This window comes from Solanum tuberosum, unplaced genomic scaffold (genome assembly GCF_000226075.1).
Source record: "Solanum tuberosum cultivar DM 1-3 516 R44 unplaced genomic scaffold, SolTub_3.0 scf00004, whole genome shotgun sequence".
Lineage (NCBI taxonomy): Eukaryota > Viridiplantae > Streptophyta > Magnoliopsida > Solanales > Solanaceae > Solanum > Solanum tuberosum.
Window position 1 is genome coordinate 4036368 of NW_006238930.1, and position 22647 is coordinate 4059014.

The 22647-nt window shown below is 34.2% G+C and overlaps 4 protein-coding genes across 6 annotated transcripts; all 4 read left to right on the plus strand.

The window, feature by feature from the left end:
- Nucleotides 1-711: 711 nt before the first annotated feature.
- Nucleotides 712-4355, plus strand: LOC102585312 (glycerophosphodiester phosphodiesterase GDPD1, chloroplastic-like). The gene is made up of 6 exons (XM_006338661.2): nucleotides 712-895; nucleotides 974-1143; nucleotides 3004-3063; nucleotides 3145-3522; nucleotides 3599-3795; nucleotides 3873-4355. Exons 1-6 carry the CDS (start codon nucleotides 808-810, stop codon nucleotides 4084-4086), a joined length of 1107 nt encoding a protein of 368 aa, XP_006338723.1. The 5' UTR covers nucleotides 712-807; the 3' UTR covers nucleotides 4087-4355.
- Nucleotides 4356-7731: 3376 nt separating this feature from the next.
- On the plus strand, nucleotides 7732-16023 carry LOC102585647 (uncharacterized protein At2g33490-like). Its single transcript, XM_006338662.2, has 11 exons — nucleotides 7732-8110; nucleotides 8344-8416; nucleotides 9409-9483; nucleotides 10516-10577; nucleotides 10663-10731; nucleotides 12796-12824; nucleotides 12922-13111; nucleotides 13220-13441; nucleotides 14041-14094; nucleotides 14332-15322; nucleotides 15705-16023. Exons 1-11 carry the CDS (start codon nucleotides 8006-8008, stop codon nucleotides 15713-15715), a joined length of 1881 nt encoding a protein of 626 aa, XP_006338724.1. The 5' UTR covers nucleotides 7732-8005; the 3' UTR covers nucleotides 15716-16023.
- A 251-nt stretch (nucleotides 16024-16274) lies between these two features.
- On the plus strand, nucleotides 16275-19088 carry LOC102585983 (probable inactive shikimate kinase like 1, chloroplastic). 3 transcript variants are annotated; one of them, XR_366578.2, is made up of 12 exons: nucleotides 16275-16459; nucleotides 16535-16572; nucleotides 16641-16695; nucleotides 16809-16881; nucleotides 16961-17048; nucleotides 17131-17213; nucleotides 17286-17409; nucleotides 17558-17636; nucleotides 17715-17779; nucleotides 17869-17973; nucleotides 18348-18392; nucleotides 18567-18713. XR_366578.2 is itself a non-coding variant. In XM_006338663.2 (11 exons), the coding sequence occupies exons 1-10, from the start codon at nucleotides 16351-16353 to the stop codon at nucleotides 17935-17937; spliced, it is 783 nt and encodes a 260-aa protein (XP_006338725.1). In that variant the 5' UTR covers nucleotides 16275-16350; the 3' UTR covers nucleotides 17938-17973; nucleotides 18567-19088. The 3 variants fall into 3 exon arrangements, 2 of the variants coding, with proteins under 2 accessions (XP_006338725.1, XP_015163325.1); XM_006338663.2 differs by lacking the exon at nucleotides 18348-18392 and having other exon boundaries at nucleotides 18567-19088; XM_015307839.1 differs by lacking the exon at nucleotides 18567-18713 and having other exon boundaries at nucleotides 18348-18417.
- Nucleotides 19089-21488: 2400 nt separating this feature from the next.
- Nucleotides 21489-22088, plus strand: LOC107060331 (zinc finger protein KNUCKLES). The gene has a single exon (XM_015308109.1). The coding sequence runs from the start codon at nucleotides 21489-21491 to the stop codon at nucleotides 22086-22088; it is 600 nt and encodes a 199-aa protein (XP_015163595.1).
- The last annotated feature ends 559 nt before the right edge of the window (nucleotides 22089-22647 follow it).

The following is a 22647-nucleotide window of genomic DNA, read 5'->3' on the forward strand; positions in this document are numbered from 1 at the left end:
ACGAAGCTACTTCCCTGTTCCCTCTTATCTCAATTTATTTAAGTCTCATCATTTGACTAAGCAGAAAATTTTAAAAAATAAATCAAATCAAATCAAATCTTTTATTATTAAATTAAAAAATATTTGTAATTTTTAAACTTGTCATATATACGTTGGAATTGAAAAACTTACCACACATAAAAAGAAACAATCTTGACCCAATAGTCTTAAATTGTAACAGAAGAAGTATTAATTATGGTCTATGGATATCCTTTTCAAAATAGGGTATATATTTAGCATATTCTTCTTCTTTTTTTGGATCAAATATTTAGCATATTCTTCTTTGTACATGCAATGCCCTGAAATATTGGAATTAACTTTTTAAAAGTAACGATTAAGGTTACTCTAGAGAATTACGTACTAAAATACTTTTCCAAGCCGAATTGTCGTAACACAACTTGTTATGTTAAATTTGGAAAAACAGTAATTAAAATAGTACTGTAGAAAGTTTTTAGAATATAGTTTGAAGAATGAATACTACAAGTAATGTAGGTAATATAATATTAAAATAAAATGTATGTAAGATAGAGGAGAGATGGAGGACGCGTCTGATCTACGTGGGGAGGGAGAGAGAGAGGAATATCCAAAAGCATAACACCGATTGCGGATTGAGAATATTCCTGATGCCCTTACGATTTCAACCTCCATAAATACCATTCTCTTCTTCCTACTTCCTCCATAATAAGATTTCTTTCTCCAAAATCTCCTCCCGTTTTCTCTTCTCTTCTCTTATATACCTACTAAGTAAGTAGTAGTATATAACAAACAATGGCTCTTACGGCCGCCGTTCATATTTCCGATGTCCCCAATCTAGATCAAGTCCCTGACAAATATGCCACCCGATTCTCGTCTCAAGGTTTGGTTTGTATATTTACTGTCTCTACAAATTCTATTCTCTTTCTAGACAAGACAAATTCTTAATTTTGATTTGCAGGGATTGAAATTGGAAGAACATCCAAATTTTTAGTCGTTGGACACAGAGGGAACGGGATGAATTTGTTGCAGTCCGCTGACCGGAGAATGAAGGCCGTTAAGGAAAATTCCATTCTTTCTTTCAATGCAGCTGCTAATTACCCAATCGATTTTATTGAATTTGACGTTCAGGTACCTTGCAAACTATTTTCCGCGTACTATTTCATTTTTCTTTCTATCCACGGCCCCAAAAGCCCGACCCGACCCGAATTTATAATATTATTAAGAGATAACTTTTAAAAACACACCTAAACTATCACTTTTTAATTTAAAAAATACATCTTTCTTTTATATCACTTTCATCATGGTGTGTGTAATACACTCTCTTTTTTATTTTAAAAAATTGTCACATCACACTCCACATAGACAAAACATTCAACATTTACAAAAATTAAACAAATTATTAGTATTTTTTAAAATTAAAAATTAAAAAATTATTATTAAAAAAATAATATTTCGTTTATAAATAAATGTAAAATATTTTTCTTACTCTACTCGTGACTTCCTCTCACCCCTCCAATTATACTAATTTGAATATTATTTTATTTTTTTAAAAAAATAAAAATTCTACCCACCCCACCTAGCCCTCCGCTTCCAATTTTTTTTTTCATTTTGTGTTAGATATATACATATCGAAAATATTTTTTACTTGTCGCCGCAAGACATTTTTTAAGTTTTTACTTATTTATGTTATATTCGGTACACTAGTAGAATTTTTTTCTAAAAATATATGTACGAACATATCTAAACACAAAATGAGGAAAATGTAAAAAAAAACAAAAATTAGGAGCGGAAGGTTAAATAGGATGGTGTAGAATTATTATTTTTTTAAAAATAAAACAATATCAAATTTTTTTGGGGGTGGGGGGAATGAGTGGGTGGCTTTTTTTGGGAAAAATGTAAAAAAAATAAAAAAAATAGGAGCGGAAGGTTAAATAGGATGGTGTAGAATTATTGTTTTTTAAAAAATAAAACAATATCAATTTTTTTTTGGGGGTGGGGGGAATGAGTGGGTGGCTTTTTTTGGGAAAAATGTAAAAAAAAAAACAAAAATTAGTAGCGGAAGGTTAAATAGGATGATGTAGAATTATTATTTTTTTTAAAATAAAACAATATCAATTTTTTTTGGGGGGGTGGGTGACTTTTTTTGGGAGGGGAGGGTGAAGTATGAATTTTAAAAAAATATTTTATACAAGATTTTAAAAAAAATAATAGGATGGGGTATTTATGGGGTATGTGGAGGAGGTGTTGGAGTGGGATAATAAAAATAATTTAAATTTTATTTTTTAAAAAAATTATTTTTGTATGAATAGTAACACTTTAATTATTAATTAATATTAATGGTTTATTATTTAATTTTTGTCAAGGTGAAATATTTTATCCATGTGTCAAGTTTTTTTTTAAATAAAACATATCAATTTTTTTTGGGGGGTGGGTGACTTTTTTTGGGAGGGAGGGTGAAGTATGAATTTTTAAAAAAAATAATAGGGATGGGGGTATTTTATGGGGTATTGTGGAGGAGGTGTTGGAGTGGGATAATAAAATAATTTAAATTTTATTTTTAAAAAATTATTTTTGTATGAATAGTAACACTTTAATTATTAATTAATATTAATGGTTTATTATTTAATTTTTGTCAAGGTGAAATATTTTATCCATGTGTCAAGTTTTTTTTTAAATAAAAGAGAGTATTACACACCACTGATCTGTGTTTCTCAAATTAAAAAGTGATAGTTTAGATATGAAACTCACATTCTCAATAAGTGTTTTTTAACACTTTTTATCTCTATTATTAATTATTCCAAAAACCTAAAGCCTAGATCTTGGCCGAAAAATTATGCAGTTTGTTCACCACACTAAACTTTATAATACTGATCTCTCTCTATCTCTGCTATCTTTTTTGGGGATGGATTGCAAATTAATACAGTACATTTACTGTTGCTGATTACTTGGAGGGGAAAGTAAACAAGTAGTAAATGTCATTTTTTGTAGGTGACAAAGGATGATTGCCCTGTCATTTTTCACGACGATTTCATCCTCACTCAACATAATGTAAGCTCTTTTAATATCCAAATACCCTTTCTCTTCTAATAATGTAAGCTCTTTGATCTTGATTCTCATGGGTGCATGCAGGGTACAGTTTATGAAAGGAGAATTACTGAATTGTCACTTGCTGAATTTCTTAGCTATGGACCCCAAAGAGAAGAGGGTGTTGCTGGAAAACCTTTAATGAGGAAAACTAAAGATGGAAAGATTGTTAGCTGGACAGTTGAAACCGATGATTCTGCATGTACCTTAAAAGAAGCTTTTGAGAAAGTTAATCCATCTATTGGTTTTAACATCGAGCTGAAATTCGATGATCACATTGTTTATCAACAAGACTACCTCATCCATGTTCTTAAAGCCGTCTTACATGTTGTATTAGAGTATGCTAAAGACAGACCAATCATATTCTCAAGTTTCCAGCCTGATGCTGCTCTGCTTGTCAAGAATCTCCAGACTTGTTACCCTGTACGTTTCCATTTTGGAATCTAAATCAATCAATCAATCTTAATTAGTGAATTCGATCTGACTTTTGGCACTGTAGGTGTTTTTTCTCACAAATGGAGGTACAGAGATTTACTATGATGTTAGAAGGAACTCGTTGGAAGAGGCCACTAAACTGTGCTTAGAGGGTGGTTTGGAAGGTATTGTTTCCGAGGTGAAAGGCATCTTCAGGAATCCAGGACTAGTTAACAAGATCAAAGAGTCGAAGCTGTCTCTCCTGACATACGGCAAATTGAAGTAAGTAGTACTGATTCAGATGTTTGTTGTTTCTAAATTAGTGTGACACTAACTAACAATGTATTATGTGATGTCAGTAATGTGCCTGAAGCTGTGTATATGCAACATCTGATGGGAATTGATGGAGTGATAGTGGATTTTGTTGAACAAGTAACAGAGGCTGTGTGTAAGCTAGTGAAAAAGCCAGATGAAGTATTGCTGGAAGGGGAGGAGAAGGTTCAAAATAGACCTCAATTCTCACAGAGGGAATTGTCTTTTCTGCTCAAGCTTATCCCCGAACTGATACAATAACAATTGATGATATGATTGTAGATAACCCTTTTTCTAAAGCCTGAATTGAATGAGTGCACTCTGGGATTGTCATACTAGTGTAGATGTAGAAATGTAGATTGAGGAGTGATAGTGGATTCACTGTAATCATAACATATCTCCAGATACAGAAGCAAATGTTGTTTCCAAATCAAAATATTCTATTGCTTGTGTGAATTTTAGCTGGATAAAAAACATGATTATGAATCTCACTTCAATTAGGTTATTAAACAGTCCGTCATTGCCAACCACCTTTTATGTTTGTTTATTCCCATTCCCATGTTTAGTTACCAAAGATTAAGATGGATGAATAATGTGACAAATGGTTTGAAAGGATGATGAAAGAGAGTAGGAAAACCAATTGTCCCTGTGGCTGTGAATCATATTAATACTACAACAGTATTTAAATTTGACATTTAATTTCTAGAGAAAGCAAAGCAAGTGTGTGTAGGACTATAAGGTATTTATTCTAAAATAGAGGGGAACCATTTGTCACATCTCAAAAGTAGATGTAGAAATATACACCTATTTAATCGCACAACAACTTGAACTGATGTAAGTGAAGTTGTTAAAAGTACCAAGTTTTGAGGAATTGTGTAAATCTTCACATATTTGCTTTTTATCGAAAAGTTAATTTAGTTGTATTATGAAACTCATAATTTAATGCAGCAATACAAGATTAAATATCTCTATGATGATAATTGACTAAAAGAAAATATATTCATATACCAAAATATATTCATATACCACACAGAGTGATAGACATGTTCCTCAAATACAATATTCTTTCCGTTTCAATTATTTGGTCCTACTGCCAAGAAAAAAATTGTCTCTTTCATTTTTTGGTAAATCCTTAATTTCAACTTTCTGCGGAGTATGTTTAAAACCACAAGATTAAATGATATCTTGATACATTCTACATATCTTTAATTTAAAACCACGAGATTCAAAAATTTTCCCTACTTTCTTGAACTCTATATCAAGTCAAAACATGACAAACAAATTTAAATGTATGAAGTATTTTTATTCTTGACAAGTTTCTGAATTGACAGATAATGGTAGTAGTGTATCTAATAGGTAAAACATTATAACTCCAATATACATATTGTATATTAATTCATTTCAAATGCCGTTATTTCTTGTTGGCCTTTCATGGATTAGGATGTATGTTTTGGTCCAGTACTTGTCAAGGCTATGAGACTCATGAGAAATAAGCGCAGGCCCAAATCATGTCTTGTTGATATCGATTTCATATTAAGCCATTGAGGGCATCTCCAACCCTATACGCTATATTTTTTCAGACAATCAACTCTAATCCAATTTTCTATTTTACTCTCTAAAAAAAAATCTTTTTCTCTCTCCTCAATATTATATTATTATTTCAATTTCATTCTTATTTTCTGGGTTCATAATATAAATCCTTTATTTCTTTTTCCCAATAATTACTTTATATAATTTTCATATGAATACAATTTATTTTTTCAAATTTTTTATTTAATATAAAATTATATTTTATTCTAAATTTTTAAATAACATAAATAACAGGAAAATATTACTCCATAATATACAAATTAATGGACAAATTCAAATAAAAGTGAAATACAATTACATAAACATTTAATTTTCGAAATTATTACGTTGCTCCCATAAATGCTCTATTAATGCATTACGGAGTTCAAAATGAGCATTTTTGTCCTTAATTTTTTTATGTCTTCAAATCGGAGATTTTCATCTACCACCATTTCTGTCGTTGGAGTTGGAGCCTCTACAACATCTTGAATTGGTACATTAAGATCACGTTCATCCTCAATTCTCATGTTGTGTTGTATAATACATGTAGTCATTATATCATGTAGCACTTCCTTTCTCCAAAAACGTGACAGTCTTGCAATAATTGGAAAACGTGATTGCATTTAAAAAGAATTATGAATATTAGATATTTAATTAATGACATTATATGTAAAATAATATGTTAATTAGAAAGTAATAGAAATAACAATAAAATCTTCAAAAAGTGAAATAGAGAGTGTGAATAGTAGTTCTCCAAATTTGGAGAACTACTATTCACCTATCTAAATATGAAAAATAGAGAGTGATATGGAGATGAGTTGGAGTGTCCACTCTCTATTTTGCTCTCCAAATATAGAGAATGAAGAGTAAAATAGAGGTGGGTTGGAGATAATGTGAGCCTGCAAATTCACTCATTCTTAAACCCACTCCATTTTCCTTTCATGTTTGGGTCTTGCGGAACTTGGACATCCATCCAAACTCTAACTATTCTTCTACCTACATTTTATCATCTCTCAATTTCACTCGTAGAATCACATCAAATATGTTATGCTCTTTGTCTCACACCATGGCTTTTCTTATTTTGTCTATAAATTAATTACCACATTTATTTACTATTATCTTTGTGAATCATGTTATATGCGTGTTTTGATCAACCTTTTCATGCTATATTGTTTCTATTTACAATGATCTTTTTTTTTTATTTCTTATTTGGCGTGCAGTACCCTATTCGAGTTCGACTAATTTAAATTTGCATCGCATAAGGTCCATCTGGGGAAGCACTTCCTATCATTTTTTTTCATATTCAAGGCTTGAACTCAAGATTTCTGATTAAGAAAGAGCAGCCCCATCCACACATCCTTTGAATTCTTTCACTAAAAAAAAAGAAGAGAAACAATGATCTTTTCTACTACTTAACTGTTGTTAGTAAATTCAACAGTTTGAATGTGAAAATTTTGGCAAGCGAAAGTATCTACCTATTGAATTTTTTTTTTCACAAAATAGAAATGCCTAGGTAGATGAGATGAGGTTGAGAGCTAGTAGATCACTCAAGCCTCACATTATTTGCACTTAATTTTTAATCTTAATTATTCATATGTGAACCATTAAGTTATTTTTTAAATTTGAATCTTACTTATTCTAAATGATTTAGATCGATAATTTTTTAAATATTATTAAGATGTCTATAAAGATATTTTCACAAAGATGATATGCAATTCATCATTACTCCATTCATGTTTACCGTCAACTGTAATTCTATACCTATTATTATCAATTATCGTCGTTCACCACATAGCTACAAATCATCATCAACTAGCTCAATCACCATAGTTAATGAGAAAATTTTAGAAATAACAAACATAATAAGGTTCTATAGCTATAGTTTCAATAATTGAACTCCATAATTATAGTTTTGTTTTCTATGGAAGCAGCGGTTTGTATATTTCATGCGGTAGGAGAAACTATACAAAGTTGGTAATTTATTGTGAATTTTCTATAAATCGTATATAAATAGTTAGGATAAACATATACAAATTCTGAATTTATATAATTAGGAATTGAATTATACAAAATTCTAATTTATACGGTTAGACAAATTATACAATTTAAGCTATCTATACAAATAGCATAATTTGGGAAAACTATTGTTGTGAATAAAAAAAAAATTCAAAATAATAACTACTCATAACATTTAATATGGTTTAAATGTTTGGTAATTTTTCCAATAATAAATGGGAGAGTTATTTTATTAAAGTAGAATAGGTGAAAATAGAAAGGGGAAAGTTATTAAGCTAGTGTTAGTGTGGATTAACAAAATGGGTCAAAGTAGAGACGTGTTAACGAAGAGAGGCAGTTGCCTTTCTGACTTGGGCGCATGACATTAGAATTTTCTTGGTAAAACTATTAAGCTCCTCTCTCCCTCCCTCCCTCCCACCCATCCCTCTTCTCGCAACAATTACTACTTATTTCAATTCTTAATAATTTCTCCGGTCTCCGGCATACTGCACTCCCGTCTAAATTACTATAACACACAGCACACAGTGTGTGTGTGTGTAGGTGTGAGGGAGAGATCAATAGTAAATCTGAAAAGAGGCAGTATTAGATTTAATTAATGATGAAGTCGTCTTTCGGAAAGCTCAAGAAATTTGCACTGCACAAGGACAAGAAGGATCACCAGATTTTGTTGCATTTGGATGGCCTCTCTCAGGCATCACAGGTACCCTTCACAATTAGGGTTTCCGATTCCTCTTTTCTTTGCTTTGCTTTGCTCTGCTCTTTTACCCGACCCGTATCCATTTTCCCAATTGCTGCTTCCGGATTATTTCCTTCATTTCATTTCTGCTCAACTTACAAATCTCATTTATCACTCAACTCCTCTCCAAGCGCCTATTTCTTTACTTTACTTTATTTGTGTTGTAATTGAAGTTTTTTATTCTCTCCTTTTTGCAGGATATGAAAGACATGAGAGATTGTTATGACAGCTTACTATCTGCAGCAGCAGCTGCGGCTAATAGTGCCTATGGTATTACCAATGTTATTCATCTTCACTGTTACTTTGTTTTACCACAAATGTTAGATCATATATGATCCAGAAAGGAAAAATATTTACATTACTTTTGTAATGGCTTGTATGAAAGATTTATCAGTTGTTTGATAACAAGAAGCTGCCTATGGGAAAGATTACTTTATTTACATAATATAGGGGTGTTCGTGGTTTGGTTTGGATCGGTTATTGATTAAAACCAAAACCAAACCAATCTAGTTGGTTTTTTTTAAATTTCTAAACCAAACGAAAAGAATAACTGTCGGTTTAGATCAGTTTTTCTGGTTTGAAAGTAATAATTTTTCTTGAGGACGTATGTATTTCAATAGACACAAACACCTACTACATGAACAATCCACAAAAAGCTATTGTCCGTTCAATTAAGCAAGTAAATAATACTAGAGTTATCATTACACGAACAAAGTGATTCAATTAAGAGAAAGTGAGACTATTTTATGTGAAGTACGGTAGGTAAAGACTAAAATGGATTTTGATGGACTTGGACTTAGGATTGTTATAGTTGGGCTAAAGTGTTGGGCTTGAGAAAATGGTACAATTAAAGACTTAAGTTAATTAAAATTTAACAAGATATTTATATTTTTATTTATGAATAATATATAAATAATTATAAAATTTATATATCCAATTTATCGGTTTGGTTTGGCTATTTTTGCGGTTGTTTTTTAGTAAAACCAAAACCAAACCAAATAGAATCGGTTTTCAAAATTTAAAACCAAACCTAACCAAATATCGGTTTTTTTAATCGGTTTGGTTCGGATTGCGTTTCGGTTTGTTTTTTTAACCACAACCATGAACAACCCTATTTACATTGTGTAACAGGATCCAGAAATGAAATTCTTTCCCCACTTTATTTTAGCCTTTATATGGATTGCATATTTAGTTACTTCACAAAAAGAATTCCATATTTAGCTCATCAAACTGATCGTCAGTTTGCTGGTTTCCTTTTCCAGAATTTTCAGAATCCTTGATGGAAATGGGAACCTGCTTATTGGAGAAAATTGCGTTGAATGGTGATGGAGAAAATCGTAAGTGAACCAATGTTTAGGTCTCCTTGTATCATTCTATAGTGATTTTCATTATTGTGTTCTGCCTGGACAATTGTCTGATACAATTTCTACTGCTTAAATAAAGTTATCAGCTTAACAAGCAGTTCCGTGCAAAGCTTATCATTAACATCTTTATGTAATGTATACTTAGATGTTTCCAGTTCTAATTAATTCCTTAGAAGTTGGAAAAAATGATAAGGCACCAATTTTAGTTAATTCCTTGGAACTTTTCAGTTTGAAAAGAAATATTGGTTTGCCCTTTGTATTTCTGGAGGGAATGTTACACTTTTCAGGCTGTTATACCTTTGCCTTGCAGAAGCTCTATCTTTCACTGTTCAGAGCTTTTTATTTTGGGTCTCAGCAGCGGCAGAGCCAGAAAGTCATACGAGATTATAAAAAAGACTAGAATGTCATACCTAGGATTTGAATTAGAGTTCTAAGACAAGATTTGAACCATCCTTACCACTACATTAGAATCCAAATCATATATATTACCAAAAAAAATGTTTTTTTGGCTCTGCCACTGTGTCTCAGCTTGTCAACCTGTTCACAATCTCCTCATCAGTTCAAATTATATTAGGAACTGTGAGAAATGCTAATTTCCCTCTGATCGTTGTGTTCTCCGAAGCTCACCAACAGTGTAACTAATGTAGAAATGAAAAAGAATATAGTAGTACCAAATGGAAATAGAAGCACACATTCTTGTCTTAGTATTTTCCAGTGTCTGATGTAGTTAATTTATGATATATGTACTTATTGTTCTCTACTTGAAAGTCTTATTGCACGCACATAAGATCTGTTTTTTGACGATTACACATGTATAACATCTTTTCTCTATCCATTTTTGTTTCCTTTCTGTTTGCTTAGTTTTCATTTTTTTTCGTGACTTTTTTTTGATACGTGCCTTTTGCTGCTAAAAAATATGTAATGTACTGTTTGAAAATGGACTTCCCTATCATTTTACATTCTGTTTTGTGATTCTTTTCTTTGTCAAATACTATCTATATGCAGGCAAAGCACTGTCGATGCTTGGAGGAGTACAATTAGAACTTCAGAAATTCGTAGACTGCTATGTCAGTGCCTGTTCTTTTTCTCATTAATAATTATTCTGCCAAATTTAACTGAATGTGGTTATGACTTTTGCCTTCTGTATTGCAGCGTTCCCATATCATCCTAACTATCACAAACCCATCTGAATCTCTTCTTAGTGAACTTCGGAAAGTGGAGGTTTGTTCTTTTGTGATTCTGTTATTTATCTCTAGATCCTTTTGATAAGTTTAAGTTTCCTCATCCTTTCCCCACTCTTTTCTTATTACTCTCTGCTTCAATTTGTTTGTCTTATTTTCCTTTTTAGCCCGTTTAAAAAAGGAAGTCTCTTTCCTCTTTTGACAAATCTTAATTTCAACTTTCCACATGGCATTAAGACCACAAGATTAAAGGGCATTTTGATACATTCTACACATCTTTGATTTAAGACCACAAGATTCTGAAATTTCTTTACTTAAACTCAGTGTCAAGTCAAAATTAGACATACAAATTGAAACGGAGGGAGTAGTTGTTAACTGTTCCAGTCCTGCTATTTCTGCACTATATTTTCTTATCCACATGCACCTTTCCAGTAGTAAAGTATTGTGATGATTTCCATTCTCTTCTTTCTCGTCTGCAGTAACCCCACTTTTAATTATAATTCGGAAATTATTTAATTATAAGTCATGCTAATTCTTTGGTCCTGACTATAGTTGTTCTCTTTAACTGGTTGAAACTTTTGAAAGTAATATTGGTTGATGATGTTTCTTTCCTTTTCATTGTTGTTATTGTCCCAAGTTGTGAGAAATTTGATGAACTTTTAATGCCTTTGACCTAGGTACAACTTAAGCTTATGCTGAGTTGTTACTCCCTTTTGCCATCTTAGTTGAAGATCTCCCACATTTAGTGCTGTAATAAAGTCTTAATTGGGTGGGGTTGGAGTTGCTAATAGATGCATCACTACTGTGGCCTCTTTGCTATCTGATAGAGTTTAAAATTATCGACAATATTTTACACCAACAATCCCATATATGTAGAGTGCTTGGTTGGTTGGGTTGGATTATTTCAATTAATTTATTTATTTCTTTTTCTCATTAAGTTGGTTGCTTTAATCAAAGTCGTGTTTGCCAATCCTATTGAACATCAACTTTTATAGCTAGGTATTACCTTCTTTTTTTTTTGAAACTGGTAACATTACTCTATTCATCCACATGTATACTACAACCAAAAGTGTAGTTCCCCTTCAAAAGTATTACTGTTTATCAAAAGCTCAAGTCTATTTGTGTTACCTATAAACAATCTAGAGCATCAAAGATGTCTTCAGTTTGAGCTAATAAACTATGTTTACACCAGAAGTAAAATAGAGCTAAACACTTCTTTTTGACATCCTGTAGACTGTTCTGCACATTTTTAAAGCTCCTATTGTTTCTCTCGTTCCAGATTGACCACCAAATGCATGCTGGGACAATCTTCCATCTCTCCTCCTTCTTTGTAACATTTCCATCCCTGATCCAGCTACTAAGTACTCCTCTAATGCATCCTGGTTTCACCCACCTGATCCCCTTCAGGCTAGTGAACATTCTCCATAGTTGTTCTGTCCATTTACAATGTAAGAAAAGATGTTTGACTGGCTCATCTTTTTCTCCACACAAGTAACACCTAGAAGCCAAGTGATGGCCTCTCTTGTTCAGGTTCTCATGTGTTAGAACAACTTGTTCCAAAAACCAAGTGAAGCATTTCACTTTGTAAGGTACCTTAGGTTTCCATATCATCTTCCATGGCCACTCTTTCTCCTGTCCCCTTGTCCTGTTAAGGGACGTAAGGCCGTATAAGTAAACTTGACTGAGAAGTCACCTTTGCTGTCTTCCTGCCATATTAGCACATCATTGTCCCAGCAAAACTTCTGTGAACATCTAAATAGCTGAGCAGTTCTGTCATATTTCCAATCTCCCAGTCATTTAGTTGTCTTCTTTGGCCAAGATTCCCTCCCTCCCCAGTCCACATATTAGCTACAGTGGCCTGTTGCCATTGACATAGTGTAACTATGACAGGGTGTGCTATGACTGATTAATTGAATTAACCTAAATAACCACCCAAATTAGATGAGCAGAAACAATTTTGTTGATCAAACCAAACAGATCTATTAATTTGAATCAACCGCCAGACTGATGCACCTTTGGAGGCTGATTATAGAACACGTGTATGCAAGAATTTTTGCATTGTTTCCTCATTACTCAGTCGGTTGTATCCTCTTCCTTGATGCAGGAGATGAAACTGCAGTGTGATGAAAAAAGGTATCCTTCGTCATGTGTCTTTTTGACATGGTACAGAAATCCTTTTTTAAAAATAAAATTGCAATCAAGTCTTGCTAACATCTGGCATGATCTGCAGGGAGGTGTACGAGTATATGGCAAAAAGAGGAAAGGGTGGAAAGGGTGAGAACTTTACTTCTCAGCAGTTACAGGCAGCTCGGGAGGACTATGAGGAAACGGCAAGACTTTGCATTTTCCGTGTACAATCTCTGAAGCAAGGGCAATGTCGCAGCCTTTTGACCCAGGCAGCTCGTCACCATGGAGCACAGGTGTCCTTTTGCATTTCATAACTCCATTTATTTCATTATTGGTTATCAATCTTTTTCTTGAATCGGGTACTTACTTGTCTGCCTAATTTTTCTCTTTTTCTGGAACAGCTTAATTTCTTCCGCAAAGGACTTAAATCTCTTGAATCTGTTGAACCACAAATAAGGATGGTTGCTGAAAACCAACACATTGACTATCAACCTGTTGAATTGGATGATAGCGAGGATGGAGGCAAGAGCTATGAGGCCAATGATGATGGTGAATTGAGTTTTGATTATAGAAAAAATAAGCAGGAACCAAATGACTCTTTCCCATTGAGGGATTCAATGGAGGTAGGTAATCATATTGTTGTCATGCCTCTTTTTCCCTTTGTGGAAGATTGTGAGCTGCCTACTGGAGATCTTGATTGTTAAAGCTTTTGGTAGCATGTCAATTCTTAAATGCTGTTTCCCTGCCTTTAGCTTGTAATAACCACAATGAAACTGGCTGATCACTAATATGTTTCTAGTTCACGGGCTACATCCAATTATTTTTGGCGTATGTGATGAGGTGTTAGTTTTCAAGCAGCACAAAAATAATCTTTTGGTTTTCCTATTCCCCGTCAACACATTTCTACACAAACTGATTCCAATCTCACAACTACTAAAACCAGCTATAACCATAAGCCTTCTTATTACTGCATTTGTCCTTCAGTGACATTACATCCCTTGATCAATTTCTTGTACTCATTCAATGCACATCTGAACTTGTCCGCCTGTGTGTGTATATAGAAAGAGAGACACCTGGGAAGAGAATGACAGTTATGATTTATAGTGATTGACAGTTAAGATCTATAGTTTTTTTTTATGCATTATCAAAATCTGATCTTAGATGATGACTTGCTTAGTTTGCCAAATGTTGGATTTTGGTCTAATATGCCTGATTTTGGCAGTTTGATCCCGTTGATGCTCCAAGTACCCTAACCTCTGGGATGGAGGAAGTGGAGGTAAAGTTCTACCCCTGTGGCTGTATCTAGTATTTAGTAAACATTATGTTAGCTATATATTTTTCCCATATGGCTTGTGTAAGGACTTTCAAAGGGGTTTTATTAAGGGTTTGAGCTACTCCACACGTTGCCTTGAGATTTTCAGTTGGATGCTCAGATTTGTTGGGTCTTTTGTATGCTTCTTATTGTCAACTTGTCAGATGTTTCTTATTTAATTTGAAAGACATTTTCTTGCAGTTGGATTTTGGCAAAAACCAGGAGCAGGTTTTTACTAGACAACCACGTGTAGTCAGTCATTCTGCTCCAATATTTGCAGAGAAATCGGATATTTCTGATAGAATAAAACAAGCTCAGACATCTGCCCGGAAATTTCACACATACGTCTTACCAACTCCAGCCGATGCTAAAAGTTTGGGTTCAAGGACAAGTGTTTCCCTTCAACACTCAAGTACCATGAACACTAGTGGAGGCAGCAACAATCCGTGGCATTCTTCCCCGCTTAATATGGATAAATACTCTAAATTTGCAGATGACAACTTGTCAACAGACACTCTTGCAAAAGGCCAATCTACTGCTCAAGAGATTAAAGATCATACTTTCTCCACCCCACTACCCCCACCTCTTGCTGAGGGAACTTCTCTCCCACAAAATGATATACAAAATGGAATTGATGCCAGAAAGATAAGAAGACTTGCTTTCTCAGGTCCATTAGCAAGTAAGCCTTCATCCAGCAAGCCACTGTTATCTGCCAGTGGACCTATAGGCTTGGCCGAACGGCCTCTTCTAGAACCTGGATTGGCTTCTGGAATACCAATAACTCAGCCACCATCGACTCTAGATGTATCCTACAGTGCTTCACCTCCCCTTGTTTCTTCACCAAAAATAAGTGAGCTTCATGAGCTCCCTCGTCCCCCTGGCTTATTGGCCTCCAAGCCATCAAGTTCTACTGCATTTGGGCACTCTGCGCCCTTAGTCAACAGAAATCAAGAAACGTCACCAACTAATCAGAGCCCTGTGCTGGCATCAAATACAGGTTCTCCACTACCACTTCCTCCACTAACCATCCCTCGAAGTTTTTCTATACCTTCCAATAATCAGAGAGCAATGGCACTACATGTAGCTCAGCTACTAGAATCTCCTCAAAGAAAGGGCAAGGGTGATGTGATGTGCTCTCCTCCATTAACACCTCTCTCTCTTTCAAACGCTTCAAATTCTGGGCAAATCAGAGGTAAAACACCTTGATTAATAGTAACATGGCAACTATACTGTTTCCAGATAAGTAGCTTATTTCTTTGTCAGAGCTAGTGATAAAGTCTAAGTGAACCTCATATCTGTGATTGATCTGCCTGAGTGTTTTGAGAAGGAGAAAAAAGGGTTACAAGTTGTGTTTGAATCTTGTCTAGTCTTCTACCCTCCACCTGGTCAAATCTTCACTGGAAAAGTATGTCAGATTGGTTGTTTGTTTGGGTGGGGGATAACTGGTTGTTAAGTAATTGAAGTATTTCTATAGTAGCTAAAAATGGCTAGGAGAATGCGTTGATTTTCATGTGATTGTATAATTCATTTCCTCCCCCGTTATCTTTGACATGGTCATTTTTTGGTGGATGCAGGTAGGAGCTGATATATAGACAGTGCCGTATTTTTTTCTTTTGGGTCGGGGGTGTAGAGTTTGTGTCCACAAAGCAATATTGCGGGAGTGGGATTTGTACATATGTTATTAATGTAAGGTTTTATTTGTTCGTTTTGAATGTTCTCCATGTATCTTACACAAAAAAAATGTAACGGGAGCTCCCTGCCACAATTTTGATCTCGCGGTGTTCAAATCCACCCCTACCCCCTTTGTAGCGTTTGGGGAAGCCCTTGAGAAGAAACGTCAAATTAAGAACAACGTTCTTTTATAATCTAGTCCATTCTATTATATTAAGATAAGATTCGTGGCATGCAGCATGCATTTGGTGGATTAGTCAAGGGTATGTAAGTTTATTGTGACAACAAAGTTGTGAAAGAAGTTGCAATGGTAAATAAAGAAGTTTATTTATTTATTTGTTTTGAAGATAAGAATTAGTACTAACTTTTTGAGGAATATGAAATGAACTAATGTTTGGTCAGCAAAAAAATCTATTTTGCCCCATCAAAAACAATTGAACTTGGATTAATACAAACTAGTCTACTATACATACAGAAAAAAGAAAAGGGTATATCCTTGTCAATTTAAGACTAGTTAGGTGATAAGGGGAAGAAGAAGTGGGAAGGAAAATGAAGGTGGTCCAATTGGCTCAGCAGTTATGGCCATTGGTCGGCCATTCTCGACCTACTACTATTTGCCATCATCTCAAGCCCAGAGCACTTGCCAACAATAACCATGGTGAGTCTGTCTTTCGCACAGCAAATGGTTCGTATTCCGAAATTTCATAATTAACCTACGATTTCCCATTTTCAGATTCCATCACTCAATTTGATCTTTCGTTAACCCTCAAGGTAAGACTGAGCATTGGATGGATGCTTCTGTTTACGTCAAACTCTTTTTTAACTGACTTGTGATTCAGAGGAAAGCAGCAGAGATATCCCCAGACTTGAAAGGAACTTGTTTATTCCTTGTTGGTGGGCATAACTTTTCTCCCTTCATTCTCTATGAAAATCCACGAATTTATTGTACATCCTTCATGGTTAGAATATCGCTTGTCCTCACTAATTATGTTGCTTTTAATTGAAAGGAATAAACAGCTCCATCAAATCTAACTCAGCTCAACTTCTTGCAGAGGCACTGCGCTATTATTATTTTGACAGGTCGTAAGTTGCACGTTTTCTCCAAAAACCCTAAACTAACATCTCCATTAACTCATCTTATTACCTTAATCTATTGCAGTGATAGTGTTGTTGAAGAAGCTTTGGGAGGAAAGGATGCTGTTAGGTCGTTTATCAAGACAGACTTGAAGGGATTTCGAGATTCGGAGGTGGCTTCCTAATGTCCATATGCTGTCTTTTACTGCTTCTCTATGTTGGGATTTATCACCAAAACCAATTTTGCAACTGCAGACGGAGGTACTGAAGCAGTTGTCATCCATGGGTCGCCTTGTTGTTTGTGCTGGGAATGGTGCAGTTCAGTGCGCAGCTAATCTGTATGAATGCTGTTAATTAAGAGAAAACAAGAAAAGAATCACTTGTTCTTGATCATAACTTGACTTTTATAGGGCGCTTATGAGACACGGCATATCAATATGGATTGATGTCCCTTTGGATATGGTAGCCAAGCAGATTGTGCTGGAGAATTTTCAACTTCCTGCTGCTGAAACAATAAATGGATCATATTCCGAGGTCTCCACCTAAAAAGCTAGACAAAACATTGATATTTTGCTCATATTTAATGTTAATCATCCTTTTCTAGCTTAATGAACGCCTCTTGTTTGTGGATTTCTTCAGCTGTTGGGCTATTATGCTGATTTTTAGCTTACCATGGTAACAGGTGTTGACTCAATTAACTGCTATTTATGAAGATAGCCGTAATGGATATGCTACAGCTGATACAACTATTGCACTACAGAGTAATTTATATTTGCTTCATACTCATTAGCACTAACATATCTTTTGTTGTATTTTAACAGCTTATTTATTCTTTGCAGATATTGCTTCTCGGTTAGGCTATGATACATTGGATGCAGTGACCACAGAAGATATGGTTTTGGAGGTAAAAGAAAATTCTTTACAAGTGTGAGGATATATATTATTTTATTTGATAATTGACCATGTAAGTGTTGTATATTATTGTGATTTTAGACTCTGAAGGAGGTAGAGAGATTGATGAGAGCAAAGAAGTTGATGGAAGAAGCTGCCAGGCCATTTTAGTTTCATTCACCACCAATACCAATACCAATTATTTTGGTTAGTTCTGATTAGTATTGTTCACATGGGTGTTTGGTGATTTTCTTTTAATCTCATCCTTCTAATTAACTGGACTTTGAATTTATTTGCCATTATCCATTTAGAAAAGCTAACATTATCCCGGAGGTCTTCCTAGGCTTGCTCTTTTAGTCTTTAGATGATGGAAACTCAAGGCAACCAAACTACCAAGTCACATGATCCTTTCATTCATTGCATATTTTCAATTTCTACCAATGTTGGTGATGACACATTAGCTGCATCTAACATTGTGGTATCTCGAATCTAAATGTGGAAAAAAGATACATTACAGAGTGTGATATGCTGAATCGTGAAGGAAGTTCCTTTTTATGAAGTCGGGATGTCTTTTTTTTCAGGGGAAACAGAGAAAAATCAGCATTACTTCCAGCTAATAAATGCAGGTGACTTGAGAATGAATTAGAAAAAGTATATTGTTGACCAAAGTAATCATATTGAGCAAGTCTTAGATGTACAATTGACTTACAAAAGAGGTCCTAGATATACAACAAATGCGGTGGTTCTTTATCAGAAGATGTAATGAAAGTTTTTGAAGTTATTCAAATTATTATTTGCAGAATCAACATTTATTGTTTGGAGCCATAAGTGCTGAGCTAAAGTTGGCGAATGATGTCAATACTTGATGCTCTTGCAGTTGTATGACTTCTGGTATTGTGAGAGTAATTCTTAATTGGCGTGTATATTGTGAGTATTGTAAATGTTGCACATATATATCTATCTTACTGTGGTCGGATAAAGCTTTCTTCTAATTGTTAATCTGCAAACCAAGTTACAACCACCTAATCTCTGTTCACTTAAACATCGAGCTACCCAGAAACTCCATCCTCTAAATCTTACAGGTACAGGTATATCATGCAATCAGACAGAGATGGATGGGTTCCCAATAATTTTAACAGAGTACAAATATATGTGAAATTCTAGTAACCTTTCAACAAATATCAAACTTTAAACCCATGATTTCAGGAGAAATTTATGCAGAAATTTGTATGCTCCTAAAGTGAAATGTAAACTGCCAATATGAATGTATATGTACCTAGATGTACTTTTCTATGAGGAAATGCCATTGGGAGATTCTTATACGACTAGCAGCAGATTTGTTCCCTTTCCTTTACTTGATATCAGTACTAGTTCTTGTACGTGCCCGGATGTACATTTCTTGGTGACTTCTCCTCGAGTTGTGAAATCCATAAAAGTGGCATGATTCCTGAAGTTGTGCAACGGTGATTGGGAGACGCATATAGCTTCGTTAGTGGTTACCCTTTTGGTTTTATTGGTTGATCAGTGTGGTAATCTTAGGAAGAGTATAAAGGCATCCGTTTAAGAAATGGGTGGAATAGCAGTGCAAGGCTGTTTTAATGGAAGATGTTTCATATAATTAATATATATTGATGTGTGTTTTGTTAACATTATAAAAGGGAGTGGATGAAGAATGTGAGTCTAGAATCAAAATTACCTTGGCTATGGTTGTTCATCTGTCTGTATACAGGAACTTACTTGTATACAGCAACCATACTGTAGAGACAATTAATTTTTTCTCAATAATCTAAAGGAAGGGTCAGACTCAGACTCGGAAGTAGTAAAATTTTCAACTAGGATAATTGTTTTTTTTTGTCATTCTTGATGTTAAACATGCCTACTCCATTCCATATTTATGGGTACGTTCCATAAAAAGGAAGAGGGTAGGAGTAGGGATAAGTTTTATTTATTTATCAAAAAAGTTGTAATGTAGATTTATGTCACGTCTTGTTAAAGTGAGAGAGAGGGAATGCAGTTTTGGGTGATGATAGATAGGTTATTGTGATTCTACTCACTGCTAGTGAGACAGACACGTGTCTAACAAACTAATTCCTCTCCACTTACCCTGCTGTCTGTCCTTTTTCTACAGATTAAATCATTTTTTTATATATGATTAATACATCACAATTCTAGATTCTCTTTTTCATCATAGAATGTCTAGGCATATAAATATATATAAATAAAAGAAAGAGTAGTACATAAATAGGTGTTAATCTCCACCACCATGTCCATCTGCCTCTGGGAAATAGGCAATTTAGGGTGCCATTTTTAATGAGACTTGCCTTTTGTTTCTCTGTCAGAATTGGCTGAACCAACCAACACAAATCAATTTCTTCACATCAACTTGTCAATCACTTTTTTCCCTTTCCTTAAACAAACATATCAATCTGCTTAAAGTTAAACCACTCTCACGTACTCACCCATACCATTTTAACTTCTAACACACCCATCCCTATATCTAATCACTCTTAATTACTCACCACGCCTACTCCTATATATTCCTCTTACACCATCAAATTATCTCTCCTGCTTTTTCAAAATAATTATTTTTCATTTTACAATTTACCCTTATATATATTTGTTCTTAATTAAAACTACAAACACCTCAATATGAGGAGATGAGTAAATATTAAATGACAAGGGATTAAATACCTTATGAAATTTCAAGATTCAACAACAACAACAACAACAACCCAGTGAAATCCCACTAGGTGGGGTCTGGGGAGGGTAAGTAGTACGCAGACCTTGCCACTACCTCGTGGAGGTAGAGAGGCTGTTTCCAAGAGACCCTCAGCTCAAGAACATCAAATCTAAGTGAACATATAAGTTTTAAAGTTTTTTTTTTTTAAAAATAATATATATATATATATATAGTACTATAAATCATAATAATTACTATAATAGTTTAAGGCATTTAATGAAATTCAGGTAAAAAAAATTGATTTACTCTATATATATGTTTTGACTGATAAATGACATTCAGATCAGAGGAAGTGTTTTATCTTGTAAAATGTACCAACCCCGGTAATGTTTATAAGCTAAAAATGTAAATTAAGAGCTTTCATAGTAATATTGGATTACTTAAAAACCAATTTAATTATTTAACAGATATGGATTGAGAAGCTGGAAATTAAAGTGATTAATCTATTATTAATACACAACTTAATTGTTAACTACGTACACTGATCAACATAAGCTTGTGTACGTTGTAAACTTTATTATCCCAGTATTTTAGTCTTGATATTACAAGTCTTGGATTAATTTTATTTTACCAAAAATTAAAATAATAAAAAGGTGGATGATAGATTCAGAATAAAGTTTGAAAATAAAGAATATATGAGTTAATTTCCAAAGTTAATACTTTAAGTCGATCGAAAAAAGGTTTGGTATTGATGGATATGAATTTATGATTAATATTTGTGTAGTTACTTATTATAGCATGCAGGGATATTGGAAATGATGAGAAAATAGTAAAAATGGTACACTTTAACAACTGTGTACTAACAACGCTGAATGCATGCAGCTGATAGATAGATAGATAGATACAAACAAATTAACTCTCTCTCTTCTGTTCTGCCATAATCTGTCCCATTATATTCCTCCTCTCCCCACTACTGATCAGTACTCTCTCCTCTCCTATCCTATATATACATACATTCCTCAGAAAATTAAGTCATTAATTAATGGCGGACCACACCCACACCCACACCCACCTAGTTTATGATTTCTGGAGCCAGTCTAACTCCGTCCCCCCAGATATTATGCTTGAAGATCATCAACTACCCATGATCCCTGCAGCTATCCCTAAACCTAAACCAAAAGTTCCATCTTCATCTAGAATGTTCTCTTGTCTCTATTGTTCTAGGAAGTTCTGCACTTCTCAAGCACTTGGGGGACACCAGAATGCTCACAAACGAGAAAGAGCCGCTTCTCGCCGGAATATGTTCTCCACCACCCCTACCGACTCTCACCCTAACCCTAACAATAACAATAATAATATGCTCCGATTCCATTTTCTTCAAAACAACAACAATGATCAGGATATGCCTCAACAACAGAACATCATCAATGGTAATTCCCCTTACAATATGAGTAATTACTGCTGCCAGCTCCAAGCCCCTCCTTCAAACAATAACAACTTTAACCCTTTCTGTTCCTCCTCATCCGGTTTCTATCCTCCACCGAATCATGGATATTTTACTACTACTGGTGATGCTCCTACTCTCTCAACTCCCCCTGTTGATGAACGCCAGCTGAATCTCGACCTTACCCTTCGTTTGTAAGAGAAATTGATTTTTCTTCTTCTTCTTTAGAATAGCGAGCAAGTGCATGCGTCAGATCTGAATGTATTAGTCGTCGCACCATTATATTACTAGCTAGCTACAGTCTTATCTTAATTAATCCATGTACTACTATCATTCCCTGTTTAATTAGTCCTGTTTACCTAGCTAATTAACTCATCATGTCACCTCTATTCTCTTACTCCATTTTGAAATTTCTAATCAACTGCTCAGGGGGGCAGAATATTGGTGGCTCCCACTTATTAAATTGAATTTTATAATTGGTTAGAAAAGAGTATATATATGAAGAAATGTGATAAAGAGTTGTGGAGAATATATATATAAATATAGTTGCATGCATGGTTGAGAAGGGAAGGGATATTTGTTATTGTTAGCAGCAGAGTAATTAATGCGAAAGTGATAGTAACTAGTTATGCTTTCAATTATGGAGCAGTGAAGTGAGTAAAAGAAGTAAGTAACCAGGTGTCTTTATTAATTAAATTAATGCATGATACCTCTTAATTCATTCTCTGCATGCACTGGGATATTTATTCTCCTCTCC

What these genes read in the sequence shown, in the direction of transcription:
- LOC102585312 (XM_006338661.2), top strand. Translation starts at nt 808, where the DNA reads ATGGCTCTTACGGCCGCCGTTCATATTTCCGATGTCCCCAATCTAGAT. An exon ending in TTATTGAATTTGACGTTCAG is followed by an intron (nt 1,144 to 3,003) that starts GTACCTTGCAAA and finishes CATTTTTTGTAG; the next exon opens with GTGACAAAGGATGATTGCCC. An exon ending in TCATCCTCACTCAACATAAT is followed by an intron (nt 3,064 to 3,144) that starts GTAAGCTCTTTT and finishes GGGTGCATGCAG; the next exon opens with GGTACAGTTTATGAAAGGAG.
- LOC102585647 (XM_006338662.2), top strand. Translation starts at nt 8,006, where the DNA reads ATGATGAAGTCGTCTTTCGGAAAGCTCAAGAAATTTGCACTGCACAAG. An exon ending in AGAAATTCGTAGACTGCTAT is followed by an intron (nt 10,578 to 10,662) that starts GTCAGTGCCTGT and finishes TCTGTATTGCAG; the next exon opens with CGTTCCCATATCATCCTAAC. An exon ending in GTGAACTTCGGAAAGTGGAG is followed by an intron (nt 10,732 to 12,795) that starts GTTTGTTCTTTT and finishes TCCTTGATGCAG; the next exon opens with GAGATGAAACTGCAGTGTGA.
- LOC102585983 (XM_006338663.2), top strand. Translation starts at nt 16,351, where the DNA reads ATGAAGGTGGTCCAATTGGCTCAGCAGTTATGGCCATTGGTCGGCCAT. An exon ending in ACTTGCCAACAATAACCATG is followed by an intron (nt 16,460 to 16,534) that starts GTGAGTCTGTCT and finishes TCCCATTTTCAG; the next exon opens with ATTCCATCACTCAATTTGAT. An exon ending in CAGAAGATATGGTTTTGGAG is followed by an intron (nt 17,780 to 17,868) that starts GTAAAAGAAAAT and finishes TTGTGATTTTAG; the next exon opens with ACTCTGAAGGAGGTAGAGAG.
- LOC107060331 (XM_015308109.1), top strand. Translation starts at nt 21,489, where the DNA reads ATGGCGGACCACACCCACACCCACACCCACCTAGTTTATGATTTCTGG.